General features: G+C 44.4%; 1 protein-coding gene across 1 annotated transcript in view; it reads left to right on the top strand.

Moving 5' to 3' along the window:
- serinc4 (serine incorporator 4) overlaps positions 1 to 13,831 on the top strand; it is a 42,239-nt gene that overhangs the window by 8,521 nt on the left and 19,887 nt on the right. The window contains exons 2-3 of the mRNA XM_083759717.1: positions 4,847 to 4,962; positions 11,748 to 11,915. Coding sequence (XP_083615843.1) covers positions 4,894 to 4,962; positions 11,748 to 11,915 — 237 coding nt within the window. The 5' untranslated portion in view covers positions 4,847 to 4,893. The remainder of the gene's footprint in view (positions 1 to 4,846; positions 4,963 to 11,747; positions 11,916 to 13,831) is intronic.

Below are 13,831 nucleotides of genomic sequence, written 5' to 3'. Positions count from 1 at the left end.
CCCTGCAGTGCAGGGCCTAGTGGCACCCTGCAGTGCAGCACCTAGTGGCACCCTGCAGTGCAGCACCTAGTGGCACCCTGCAGTGCAGGGCCTAGTGGCACCCTGCAGTGCAGGGCCTAGTGGCACCCTGCAGTGCAGCACCTAGTGGCACCCTGCAGTGCAGCACCTAGTGGCACCCTGCAGTGCAGCACCTAGTGGCACCCTGCAGTGCAGGGCCTAGTGGCACCCTGCAGTGCAGGGCCTAGTGGCACCCTGCAGTGCAGGGCCTAGTGGCACCCTGCAGTGCAGCACCTAGTGGCACCCTGCAGTGCAGGGCCTAGTGGCACCCTGCAGTGCAGCACCTAGTGGCACCCTGCAGTGCAGGGCCTAGTGGCACCCTGCAGTGCAGCTCCTAGTGGCACCCTGCAGTGCAGGGCCTAGTGGCACCCTGCAGTGCAGGGCCTAGTGGCACCCTGCAGTGCAGCACCTAGTGGCACCCTGCAGTGCAGGGCCTAGTGGCACCCTGCAGTGCAGGGCCTAGTGGCACCCTGCAGTGCAGCACCTAGTGGCACCCTGCAGTGCAGCACCTAGTGGCACCCTGCAGTGCAGGGCCTAGTGGCACCCTGCAGTGCAGGGCCTAGTGGCACCCTGCAGTGCAGCACCTAGTGGCACCCTGCAGTGCAGCACCTAGTGGCACCCTGCAGTGCAGCACCTAGTGGCACCCTGCAGTGCAGGGCCTAGTGGCACCCTGCAGTGCAGCACCTATAGTGGCACCCTGCAGTGCAGCACCTAGTGGCACCCTGCAGTCAGGGCTCCAGACTAACTTTTTTCACCACCGTCCCGGAACCGTCCCAAAATACAATTTGAACCGTCTCGATGTAAATGTATACCGTCCCGGGGGGAAAAAAAGTACAAAAAAGCACCACTCAAATTGTGAAATTAATAACTGTATTCCTATTGTAATAGAAATACAATTAAGCCAAACAAATAATGTACTGTATTGAATACATGCAGTACATTATTTGTTTGGCTTCATGTTTCTTCTGTAGATACACTGATTTAGTCAAAATGCTCTCAGATGAAAAATAGGGCTTGGTTAAAAATGTTAATCGAATTAATCAGAGGCTTTGTAATTAATTAATCTAAATTAATCACATTTTAATCGCATATCAATATTCGACCTGAGAACAGTGATATTTATTTTCAAATGGATTTTGTTATTTTGGTGTAGCCTACCAGTGAATCAATGAATAGTGACTACAGTAGCTTATAAAACTTTGGTGTAGGCTACTTGATCAAGACCAACAGATAACGTGCAGCAATGCAGGTATATGAATACTCAAATGTCTATTACATGGTTGGCATGAGAAAACAAATAAAAACAACTTTATTAGGGGGAATACTAAGACGAAGGATCAATAAATAATAAGAATAATAATAATAAATACAATCAATAAAAACTGTGGAATGAGAGCGTTTTGGGGTGTGCATTCCACAGTGTTGGGGTAGCAATTCCAGAACAATCTGAGCATCAGAAAACGTCTGTTGCTGTTCAGAGGATATATACCAACATATTATTTAAAGCGCAAATAACATGCATTTTAAAACTGCTTTTAATATTTAATAATCATATTGTCTATGTCCCTCAAAGTTATTTCTAATGGTTTGAGCCTCAATCACCACTCTGATATAACCAGGCCTTGTCAATTCTTTCTGGACTTTGAAAGCAGTTTTAGCTGCAGTACCACACTGTCCTGAGGTGGAGAGGGTGCTGATATGCAGATTATTTAATATTTGAGTCATTATAATACTCATGCTAGATAAAACCAGGCTTGTTTCCATTCCATGCCAGCTTGGAAAATCAACAATGGTGGACATTGTAAACAAAGTGGAAATGCAAATTTGCAACTGAAGACTGAAGAAATGGAGGAATTATACAAAGTAGGGTGACATTGATGACATCACGATGAGGCCAAAATCAGTCGAGCTCTTTCTGAGAGCAATTTCCATTAAAACACCCATATGACATGAAGGCCTGATTGTTCAAAATTGGTTATTTGTGGGGATAGAAAACACACATGGGAGCTCCAAAAACACAAAAGAAATTGAAAAAGTAGAATTTTATGTTATAGGTCCTTTAATGTCGATGCCAGTTAGCAAGCCTAGCATGGAAGCTAACATTAAACGTTGATGTAGTGTAGCCTCATGTCCATATGGAACCTTTCTGTGGCACACAACCATGGTTTTATCCAGCATCCAGCTGCAGTGCAGCACCTAGTGGCACCCTGCAGTGCAGGGCCGGCTGAGGAGTTGTTAAGGTCACCCTGACTGAGATGATAAACTGAAGTATGTGAGGATTATCCGGGCGCAGCGCCCAGCCTACTAACCCAAATCTAATCTCCCCCTTCCTATTTGTGTGTAGTACTACTAGCCTCAGCCATGGCTGATCCCCACGACACACAGGTGACAGCCACGAGTCTATTTAAAACACGCCCTTTACCATCTATTTACCTGAAAAGCTCTTTAAATATTGTGTATAATATTGTCACCTTCGTATACTAATGGCCTATAAGTCGCCTTTTTTCAAGTTTTTCAGGAAAGAATTCAAACTGATCCAAAACAAAACTATATGATGTTTCTTAAAGGTTTTATGACATTCATTTTCATTTATTTTTCTTTTTCTTTTTTCTTTTAGGTTTTATGACCTCAATTACACCCAAAAAACCTGAACTTTGAACATGCAGTGGATTTTCTGTGGTCTGAAGTTTTCTTTGGGTTTTTTTGGGCCTTTTGAGCTACAATGAAAACAGGCAACACAGTGAAACAGTGACATCTGCTGGCAAATCCCATTGACATATATGGGATTTGCAGTAAGTGATGTCACTTACTGCCGGCAAATCAGAGCACCTGTTTGAGCCAGAAAACCCCAGATCACAGAAAATCTACTGAATGTTAAAAGTTCATGTTTTTTGGGTGCAATTGAGATTAGAAAACCTAAAAAAAAACAAGAACAATTCCAAAACCTTTTTTTTTATGTCACAATCCCTTTAATAATTTCACCAACAATTTATGACTATTAATATAAAAAATAACACTGTCTGTCCGTTATGTAACATAAGAGGATTAAATATAATTAGATTGGATTAAATGGCCTGATTTAGGCCAATTTACCTAATTTATACCTAACTTATTCCTGACTTTTTTCAAAAAGATTGCCTAATATTTTGGCCTCAGTCACACTCTTGATGAGATAGGCCATTTCACTATGGCAATTTGACCCGAGGTGGCCATGTAGTGTCATGAGGAGCTGACCTACAGTAGGCCAAAAAAATAAAGTTCCCCAATAAATGACTTAGGCCATTAGTTTAAGAAGGTGACGATATATGCATTTCTGGTTGCATGTTTTCTGGTGCAACCAGAAAGAAATGCGGATTCCATTACAGAGCAGTATACAATGCAATATAGCCTACTTCTGGGTCGTAGTGTGTAATGACACAGGAAAGTGTTTAGTATCAGATTCAAACTCAATTTGGGAATCATGCTGGGATAATTCCTTATAATATTTAAATGGGATTACTATAGGGAAGTATAATGGCCGGCCCCATATGGTATTGTGGGAAATGTTGGACTGGTGCTACTGGTGTATTAAAGCCCCGGGGGGAAGGGAAGGAAGAGGACAGATGGTTTGTGTCCTCTCCCTACTTTCCTCTCCCTCCCTCGCAGGCTCTGCCTAATCTGAGCGGGTAGAGGGGGACGGGGGGAGGGGAGGGCATTGGGCATTCACACCACCACCTCTCCCTCTCTCCTCTGACTCTGCAGGCAGCTCCCATGGAAGGCTAATACAATACAGACAGAACCAAACCTCACGGGATAATGGGCAAAAGAAATACCCAACAACTTCTTCATCCCTTAAAGTCGTTGTGCTGAGAGTTACTGCAGTTGGAGCAACCGGAGGCCGATCATGCTCACATCCCACCACCACTATAAGGACGAGCTTTACTGGATAATCTACCCGACGATGTAATTGGGACACGAGAAAAAAAACTATCTATTGGAGTCTATACTGGAACTGGAGGCTGCTGTAGTGTACAGTACTACAGTACCATCGGGCTTCCTTTTTTTATCCCACGGTTTTTCTAATTGTCTAATCTAGTGTAATACTGGGCACTACACTCCCTCTGCCCACCTGGGGAGAGCAACGGACTGACCTCATGCTTCCTTCAATGAGGAGTGAGGAGTCCAAGCCGCTTCTTTTCACCTGACAGGGGGGAGGTCCCAGGGGGAGGCAGTATAGAGACCAGGATTGGGCTTCCATTTGTGGTTTTTGGTTGGATTTCACCACTTCCTCCCGTTTTTTGGATTATGGCTTCTTTGCGGGAACTGTGTTATATGTGTCTAGATATGTTTACGCTGGAAGGTCTTGTTGGGTCACATGTGGTGACAGCGCGAGGAGAAAGGCAGTCAGATAATTAGGTCTTCTTGTGTCAGATGTAGTGACTGGTCGAGGACAGGCAGTCAGAGAATTAGGTCTTCTTGTGTCAGATGTAGTGACTGGCGAGGAGAAAGGCAGTCAGAGAATTAGGTCTTCTTAGGTCAGATGTAGTGACTGGTCGAGGACAGGCAGTCAGAGAATTAGGTCTTCTTAGGTCAGATGTAGTGACTGGCGAGGAGAAAGGCAGTCAGAGAATTAGGTCTTCTTAGGTCAGATGTGGTGACTGGCGAGGACAGGCAGTCACAGAAGAAGGTTTTCTTGTGTCAGATGTAGTGACTGGTCGAGGACAGGCAGTCAGAGAATTAGGTCTTCTTGTGTCAGATGTAGTGACTGGTCGAGCACAGGCAGTCACAGAATTAGGTCTTCTTGTGTCAGATGTGGTGACTGGCGAGGAGAAAGGCAGTCATAGAAGGAACACGGCGATGTCTGCCCGGCAGGGGAAGAGCCGGAGCGGAGCCTACAGCTACTTCCTCAACATGGTGGCCTATCAGGTGAGAGACCGGACGAGACGACCCTCACCTCCACGTAGGGGTGGGCGATATATGGACAAATATTATATTACAATATTTGTTTTCAAACAGTATCACGATATACACGGTATTATATCATGATGTTTTCATGCGGTTTTTAGGGGTATTGTTGAAGTTACATAACAGTACAACCACCTACAAGGTAACAGAAAGTAAAAGAAAAAGGAGTGACAGAACATTTACACCAAAATACATATTCATTTTGGCATTCTACAAAAGTATAAATCAAGGTATAGAACTGCAAAATCATAGAATATGCATGCACCCCTACCTCCACGCCAATGATTTAAGACACGTTTCATAATTCACCCTTTGTCAGACTTATAATTGGTCCCTGACTGACTAACCAGCAGGCTCTTTCTGTCTTGTTCCGCCTTGTTTATGTTGAATTTGCTAAAACATCATTTTTTGAAAAAACTATAAACAAACATGATATTCCCAGTCACCATGCTGCACCTGTGATGTTCCTTTTTACTGACACCAAGTTTAAAATAACAACGAACGAATAAATCAATACGAAGCAATTCTTTTGGCTTCCTTCAGACAATGCAAAAGCATAGATAGCATAACATTCAAAACAACAAAAACACAGCAAACAAAGAATAAAGAGTGCAAGAAAGACCAATCAGAGCGTAAAAAGAATAGTAACACCATGTGTTCATGTGCAACCTTGTAGTAGCAAAGAGGTAAATGTTTTGTGAACAGCTGCACAGTAGGTTATGTTCCATATACACTACAGTATACAACACATTTCGTTTAGAAAGGTGCAATTTGAGCCTGATAGTGCAAGAGGATGGCGAGGGGGGTAAGTACTTAAGTACTGCACTTAAGTACAATTTCAGGCACGGTTAAGACATGTTTCATATTGTCATTGCATGGTAGAAAGTAATTATAAGTAAATTTACTCAAGTATAATTAAGACCAGTGTTGGAAAAAGTATACTCACAATGTTTTGTTAAATACAAGTATCAATACGGATATAGAAATACTCTCCGGAATTCAAAATGTCCTTGAGTAAAAGTACCAAATGTACTTAAACCTACTAAAAGTAAAAGTACTCATTGTGCAGAAGTTTTATAATGTATAAGGATCTTATACTTGCTCCGGGCAATAGAGACCATGTATGCAGGAACAAGGGCCAAGGTGGTGACCCCAGATGGCAACAGCGAAGAGTTTGATATCCGGGCTGGGGTATAATGCAGGGGTCCACCCTAGCCCCTTCCTCTTCATCATAGTCCTGGACTATGCACTCATCAATGGACGAGAGCAGGATCTTGGCTTCACTCTAACACCAAGGAGGTTGAGACAACATCCCAAAGTAGTCCTGACAGACCTGGACTATGCCTGCTCTCCGACAACGTGGAACAAGCTCAGGAACTCCTGAACAGAGTGGAGCTGGAGTGTGCCAATGTTGGCCTTAGGCTAAACGCCAAGAAAACTGAGGTTATCACCTATAACATCTCACCGGAACATCCACCAGGTGCTGAAGGAAGTCAACCAACTCGGCTCGTGACAAATCATGACAACAAACACAATGTTTTGGGCAGATCAAATAATTAGAAAGAAGAAAAATAAATGCAGGGTACAACACTTCAGAGTACAGTTAAAGTCAAACACTTGGTCCTTGCGGTCTTGTTTCCATTCAGGTCCTGCATAGGTATTCAATTCATAATCATGACATGAAAAATAACATCGGAATTCAAATAATAATAATAATAATAGTATTAAAATAAATAAATACATTTTCATTTAAAAGATACATCTGTATACTTTTGTATATTTATTGGATCAGATTGGCACCGGATTTGCTTTGAAATCGGCGAAAGATCTGTGAAAAACCGCAGAAAATCTGCAAAAGTTTGCCCCAAATTGGTCCTCTCCAGTTATGAAATGCCCCCTGTGCCCCTGATTTCATCCATCGCATGCAGGTTGCGCAGTGAACGATTATCGTATGACCTCCGAAAAAACTAGAGCACACACCACTGCAGGTCCACCTTATCATTCAAACCACATTGTTCGTACTGTAAGGCAAGCTCAGGGGCTCAGGGGTAGAGTGGGAACCGCAAGGTTGCCAGTTCGAACCCGGGTTAATGTAATGCACAAGCAATGTAAAGGGGTGTGTGTGTGTGTGTGTGTGTGCGTGTGTGTGTGCGTGTGCGTGTGCGTGTGCGTGTGCGTGTTGTGTGTGTGTGTGTGTGTGTGAATGTAATGCACAATCTATGTAAGGGTGTATGAATGTGTGCGTGAATGGGTAAGGAAAGGAAAGGTACTATGTTTACCCAGGGTAACTGGACTAAGCTCAAGAACTTGTTTACAGCCAGGCCCTGCTCATAGAACATTTCATGGTAGGGGTTCAATGCCTTGTCCAAGGGCACTTCAGTGGTGGTAATTTTAACGTGCCGGTCCGGGGATACGAACTAGCGACCTTCTGATATCAAGCAAACCGTTCGGCCACCGCTGCCCCTGAATGTAATGCACAATCTATGTAAAGCGCCTTGGATAAAGGCGCTATATAAATGCACCATTTCGTAAATATCCCGCCCACTGTTAATTTATTTTACTTTATTTGTTTTTAGAATACTTTCAACGTGGACATTCAACCACTCCGCTGTGGTTCTGTTTTGCCAACACTGCCCTGAGTTAAGTAAAGCTTATAGCAGTTATAATTAGGTCTGACCATTAATCCTGTATTAAGGGCGTTTAGCTTGGCCCAGAGGAAGGACGGATGGACAGGCAGGCATGCAGGCGGGCAGGCAGGCAGGCAGGCAGGCAGGCAGACTGGCAAGCAGGCAGGCAGGCAGGCAGGCTGGCAGGCAGGCAGGCAGACTGGCAGGCAGGCAAGCAGGGGGGCAGGCAGACAGGCAGGCATGCAGGCGGGCAGGCAGGCAGGCAGGCAGGCTGGCTCAAGCTTTGAAAGACGTAGTCACCTTTTCCCACTCAGTATAGAACCAATATTAGAAGGAGCTCATTCACATTCACAGAGAGCTGTTTGGCGTTTATAGACAGCTGTCTTGTTAAGTAACGGAGTGTAGCTGACGCGCCTGCCTGCTCTCAGACACTTGCAGTGTTTTCTGTAACTATAGTATAAATCAAATGAGAAAGAAAGGAAGAAAAATATCTGGTCTTGGTATCGACTCGGTCTCGCCTCCCGTCGGTCTCGACTCGGACTCAACTCGATCCCACACTTGCATTTGGTCTTGACACTTGCTTTAGGTGGACTCGACTACTACACACTAGTTTCTTTTATCACAAATTGAAGTCCCACCGGCCACCACCATTGGGGCAGAGTCGTTTTTGAGTGGTGCAACCACTCCTATAGACAGCTATGTCTGTCCCTGGGTCTCCCAGTACAGTACAGTACAGTACAGTACAGTACAGTACAGTACAGTACAGTACAGTACAGTACAGTACAGTACAGTACAGTACAGTACAGTACAGTACAGTACAGTACAGTACAGTACAGTACAGTACAGTACAGTACAATTCAGTGACCCCCTGGGGACCCCCACACGGTAACTCTGTAATTTCTCAACCATTTCGGACGTGGGGCGGCTTGCTGGAACTGGGCCGGCCCTGGGGGTTCTGGATGTTCCGGGGACCCCCACACGGAGTTGCAACACTTACTTCACACGGGTGTGATTTTCAAGTAAATTTTACCTACACCAAAAATCTTTTCTGAAAATAGCCGATCTACAAGTTCACAGCATGTCACAACTTGACACATTGGATGCTATGGGGTTCATTTAGGGTTCGTTTTTGAAGCGCTTTTCTATACATCATTGGTTTTCAACCTATTTCATATCAAGGTCCATTATTTGTGACAGTTTCTGACCAAGGCTAAAGCTGCATTCACATGGGATCAGGTAAGCGCTAGACGGCAAACCGGAAGTAATTTTAGTGGACGTTAACGGCCACGTTAACGGCACACGGCATCAGTGTTAAAATATTTCATCTTTTTACCGTGCCGTCCAGCAGGTCATTGCTTATTATCTTTTTCTTCATTTTCGTTTTTTCATGTCATATGAAAGCAGCGAATCATAGCTTCAAATGTACATATTGGTTGTTCAGTTTGACCCACCAGTTTAGGAGATATGGCTTATAGAATAATGAGCAAACAGGCTTGAAAGGTTCACTTCTGTGGACTCTAACTTTACACCAAGCTACATGTTTAATATCTCATATTTACATGACAATTTCAGCTCTGACATTTATTTCAGACATGCTCTAGTAGGTGAACAATCTGCCTGTGCTATTAACTCATTTTTTATTTAAAAAAAGGGGGAAAAAACAGTTTTTCTCCTCCCCTGAAAAGTTAGTCTTCCCGCCATGACTGTCTCTGTATCAAAAAGAGTCACATTTATTCCGCATTTAAGCCACGGACCACCATTTGATGACATTTAGCTTCTCAGACCCAAAACTATAGTATATTTTGTTCTCGTTTCATAAGAATTTGTCAACAATTCCTTGCTGTATTGATGTTGGTATACCTAAGGAGAGATAATGAAAATAACAATACTTCTTTCTCTCTAAATGTGTAGACTTCTTGTAAATCAAGTAATGCAGATTTATTTTTACAATACAAATGGACCCTCCCGGGTCAATTTGGTTTCATTTTACACTCTCAAGAGTTAAAGATCTGTAAGGGTCCATTTGGTTACCAACTCTCCATCATTTTGCTGGGGACCACCTGGAACCCCCTCAAGGACCACTGGTTGAAAACCACTGCTATACATCAACGAAAAGATTCTAAATATTCCCCCTTGGATGATGATTTTAACTGGGTTATAGCGTGCACGTGATGAGTAATTTACAGTGGTGGTAGTAACTAAATACATTTACTCAGGTACTGTACTTAAGTACATTTTTGAGGTATGTGTACTTTTCCTCGAAGGCAAACATTGTACTTTTACTCCACTACATTTATGTGAAAATATGAGTTACTAGTCATTTTCACAAAACATACATAACCACTTCAACTCTGTATACATTTCGGCCTTTTGAAAAATCTACAAGCTCACAATGCGTTGCGATTGTGAGCTTGCAGATCTGCTATTTTCAAAAGATTTTTATAGCCTACATTTGAAAACCTGAAATGGGACATTCTGCGTAATGATGAGTACTTTTACTTTTGGCACTTTAAGTACATGTTGATGCCAATAATTTTGCGCTTTCACTCACCTACATTTTTCCATAGTTTTACTTCTGCATTGCAGTATTGATACTTTTACTTACCACATAGGATCTCCCTACTGGTCAACAAAAACACCTTGAAGACCCTAACATTAGCCCTCAAGGTTTCTTCGACTACGCTTGCACCTCCTGGTACCACAGCACCTCTAAGGCGACAAGGCCCTTAAAACAAGGCTTGAGACTTCCCAAAACAAACTGGTCAGGCTACTACTTGGCCTCACTCCCCGAACCCACCTCACCCCTGCCCACTTTGACAGGCTGGAATGGCTTAGGTTTGACGACAGAGTACAGCATCTTGCAATGGGTCTGGTCCACAAGATTCGCTGCACCACCAAGATACCCATGTACCTGTCTAAATACTTCCTTCATGTAAACGAAGTCCACACCCACAACACCAGAGGGAGTGCAACAAACCATGTGCAACCCAAATTCGGCACAAACAAGGGACTAAATTATTTCGCTCCTATGCCACCAAAATGTGGAACGCCCTACCAACAGTCATTAAGACATGCAAATCCCTTGACTCCTTCAAAACTGCTCTCAAAGGGCACCTACGGACGGCTGCAATTCGAAACTGGCCCCCGTAAAATCTGAATCCCCCTCCCACCCCTGTTCCCCCTCACTGTATAATGTTTCTTTTCCCTATGATGATTTCCTTTTGACTATAGTTGTGTATATTCGTACGTCTCTAAATGTTTTGATTAATTGAAAATGGTGGGCCCTATTGTAAACAAGTGTAATGCTTTATGGTGTTGACCACTCACTGTTAACAGTTTTTGTATCGAGTTGTACTTGAAATGTACTGTTAATAAATCAATCAATCAAAGCCAGTAAGTACATTACTGTGAGTATACAGAATACATTCATAGGGTTGTCCCGATCCGATCACGTGATCGCCGGAAATCGGGGCTGATCACGTCATTTTCAAATGATCGGAATCGGATCGGGAGCAAAAAACATGATCGTGGACATCCCTATCAATATTATACCCATATCATGATATTAGACTGGATATTGTCTGTGATTTTGGATATTGTGATATGGCATAAACGTGTTCTATAAAATATAAATATCGGATCAGGAAAAATTGGTTTGGGCAGAATCGCAGATACTCATCAATAAAATTATCAAATCAAATGATCAGGAATCAGATTTTTTTAATTAGAGGACAGCTTTTATTTAATGAGAACCAGACACGTTTTTTTGGGTTCTGTATGTGGATTAATCTGCCAAGCCCCCAATCGCACTCACTCATATTCACTCATATTCTGCATTTCATTAAACTCTTCATTCCAAAAAAACAACCATCATACAGACTATCTCCCAGACAGGGTCACTATACAGTTTCTCTCTCTCTCTCTCTCTCTCTCTCTCTCTCTCTCTCTCTCTCTCTCTCTCTCTCACTATACAGTTTCTCTCTCTCCTCTCCTCTCCTCTCCTCTCCAACGTGTTGTGAGCTTTGGGACATTCTGCATAATGAGCACTTTAAAGTACGTACATTTTAACGCCAATACCTTTGTGTTTTTACTAAAACATGTGAACCCCCTCCCTTACAGATGTGCTGCTGCTGTGGCCCCGCCCCGTGTTCCCTGTGCTGTTCGTTCTGTCCGCCCGTCAAGTCGTCCTCCAGCACGAGGATCATGTACACGTTGTTCCACATCCTGGCCTGCACCGTGTCCTGTCTCATGCTGTCACGCACCGTCAACGAGCTGCTCCGCGAAAACGTGAGTCCTCTGCCGTGTTGACTTGGACAGCACATTTTGGTTTTAGTCATAGTCTCTTGAATAGTTTCCATTTAGTTTTAGTCCATCGTGTTAATGGTACCCCAACTTTCAGCAGCTGTCACAAGGTTTTCCAAGGGAATTTGTTTGGAACAAATTGAGGAGAGACAGCGAAATCCATTCACGGCGGACGACCTAGGTTGTGACTGAATCATTTTGCGTCGTGGCTTATTGATTAATACGTTGTGGCTTAAATAATAATTCGCCCCGGCGGTTTAATTTCGTCGGGGCCGTCCCGACGTATTATAAAATACGTCGTTAACGCCGAAGTATTCATCAAACCGCCACGACGGATTTTATAATACCTGACGTATTTTATAATACGTCGACGTATAGGACTCGTCGCGCTATTGAAAGGGTGCCTTTTCCCCGTGGAGTGGTTCTCTGGGGTTCCAGCAGGCCTTTTTCCACGCGCATCGTGCCCGGGGATCGGCCCACGCGCCCGGTCCTGGCACCACCGCGTGCACCTTGCCGGTCCGGTTCCGTGGAGCCCTTCGCCGTCCCCAGGCGACCCTGCGTTCCAGAGCTGTCACCTCTTTTGCCCACCGAAAATAGCAGATCTACCAGCTCCCGGGCGGCCTTCCTACATACGGGATGGCCCGACCCGCGTCTGTGGACCCCTGGGGGGGTCCCCGTGGACCCTTGGGGATCACGGTAGTCCACGGGGGTCCGTCTGTGTGTGTGTGTGTGTGTGTGTGTGTGTGTGTGTGTGTGTGTGTGTGTGTGTGTGTGTGTGTGTAGCCATGTGTGCAACTATATTCTCGCACCTATACAGTCTGAGCGCTTGTGCTCCTATCCGTGTGCCTCCCCCCTTTGCACTTTGTGTAGATGCTGCGTATAGCCTCATACTGAACAAAAGACTATTTTACGCACAGCGCAAGGCAATGTGATTACGATCGTCCTTCTGGGGGGGGGGGTCCCTGGCCAACACAATAGATAACATATGAATTTATATACACGGCTATATTAATTTAGCCGATCATCAAAGCTCACCACGCTCGTATAGTGCATTGACAGGTCTGTCTGTCTGTCTGTCTGTCTGTCTGTCTGTCTGTGTCTCAATGACTCGCCTTAGGCGGATAATATAGACTACAAGTACTTTATTAAAGTAATCGCACTCAGACAGAGTATAGGCCTAAAAGAGTGAGTTATCGCATTGCGTTTTGTGCGTCGTAGCGCATGCAGATAGACAGATAGGGGGGGGGGGGGGGGAGTTTGACAACAGCGGCTGACACATGTTCATTGATGATGATTAATAGGCCTATATGCTACTGTGCTGTTGGATCATCGATAAATGGACTATGCGCTCTTTGCATGTGCACGGCAGATGGGGGGAGAGAGAGCACAGATAGCGAGAGAGAACGAGAGAGAGAGAGAGCGCGCGTGCAGAGAGAGAGCAAGAGAGAGAGCGCGCATAGAGAGAGAGAAAGAGAGAGAGAGAGAGAGATAAATGCGCTCCGTTCTTTGGCTCTATAGGCAAGGGCAGAAGGTTCCTATTACGACAGTGGGTGCCCACCTTAGAGTAGCCATATATATTTTAAGGCACCCGCCCCGCAACTTATTATTATTGGCTTATTATTTTGCCAGCGGGTGCTTCGGCTCTTGCGCACCCGCGGAGTTGACGCCGTTGTCTATAGGCCTACGTGCCAGGATGATTTTAAATAAATATGTCTCTGCCTCTGCGTCTCTAGCTATAACATATATAGCACACATCATGTGTGACACATGTGTGCGCACACACACACACACACACACACACACACACACACACACACACACACACACGAGATTCTGACAGAATGTGGCGCATGCTTAAAATAAACAGATATACAAGCTTATAGTGTACCATAGCGTACATA

The sequence above is a fragment of the Protomyctophum parallelum genome (assembly GCF_964188405.1).
Source record: "Protomyctophum parallelum genome assembly, chromosome: 2".
Taxonomy (NCBI): Eukaryota; Metazoa; Chordata; class Actinopteri; order Myctophiformes; family Myctophidae; genus Protomyctophum; species Protomyctophum parallelum.
This window is presented reverse-complemented; position numbering and strand designations above follow the sequence as displayed.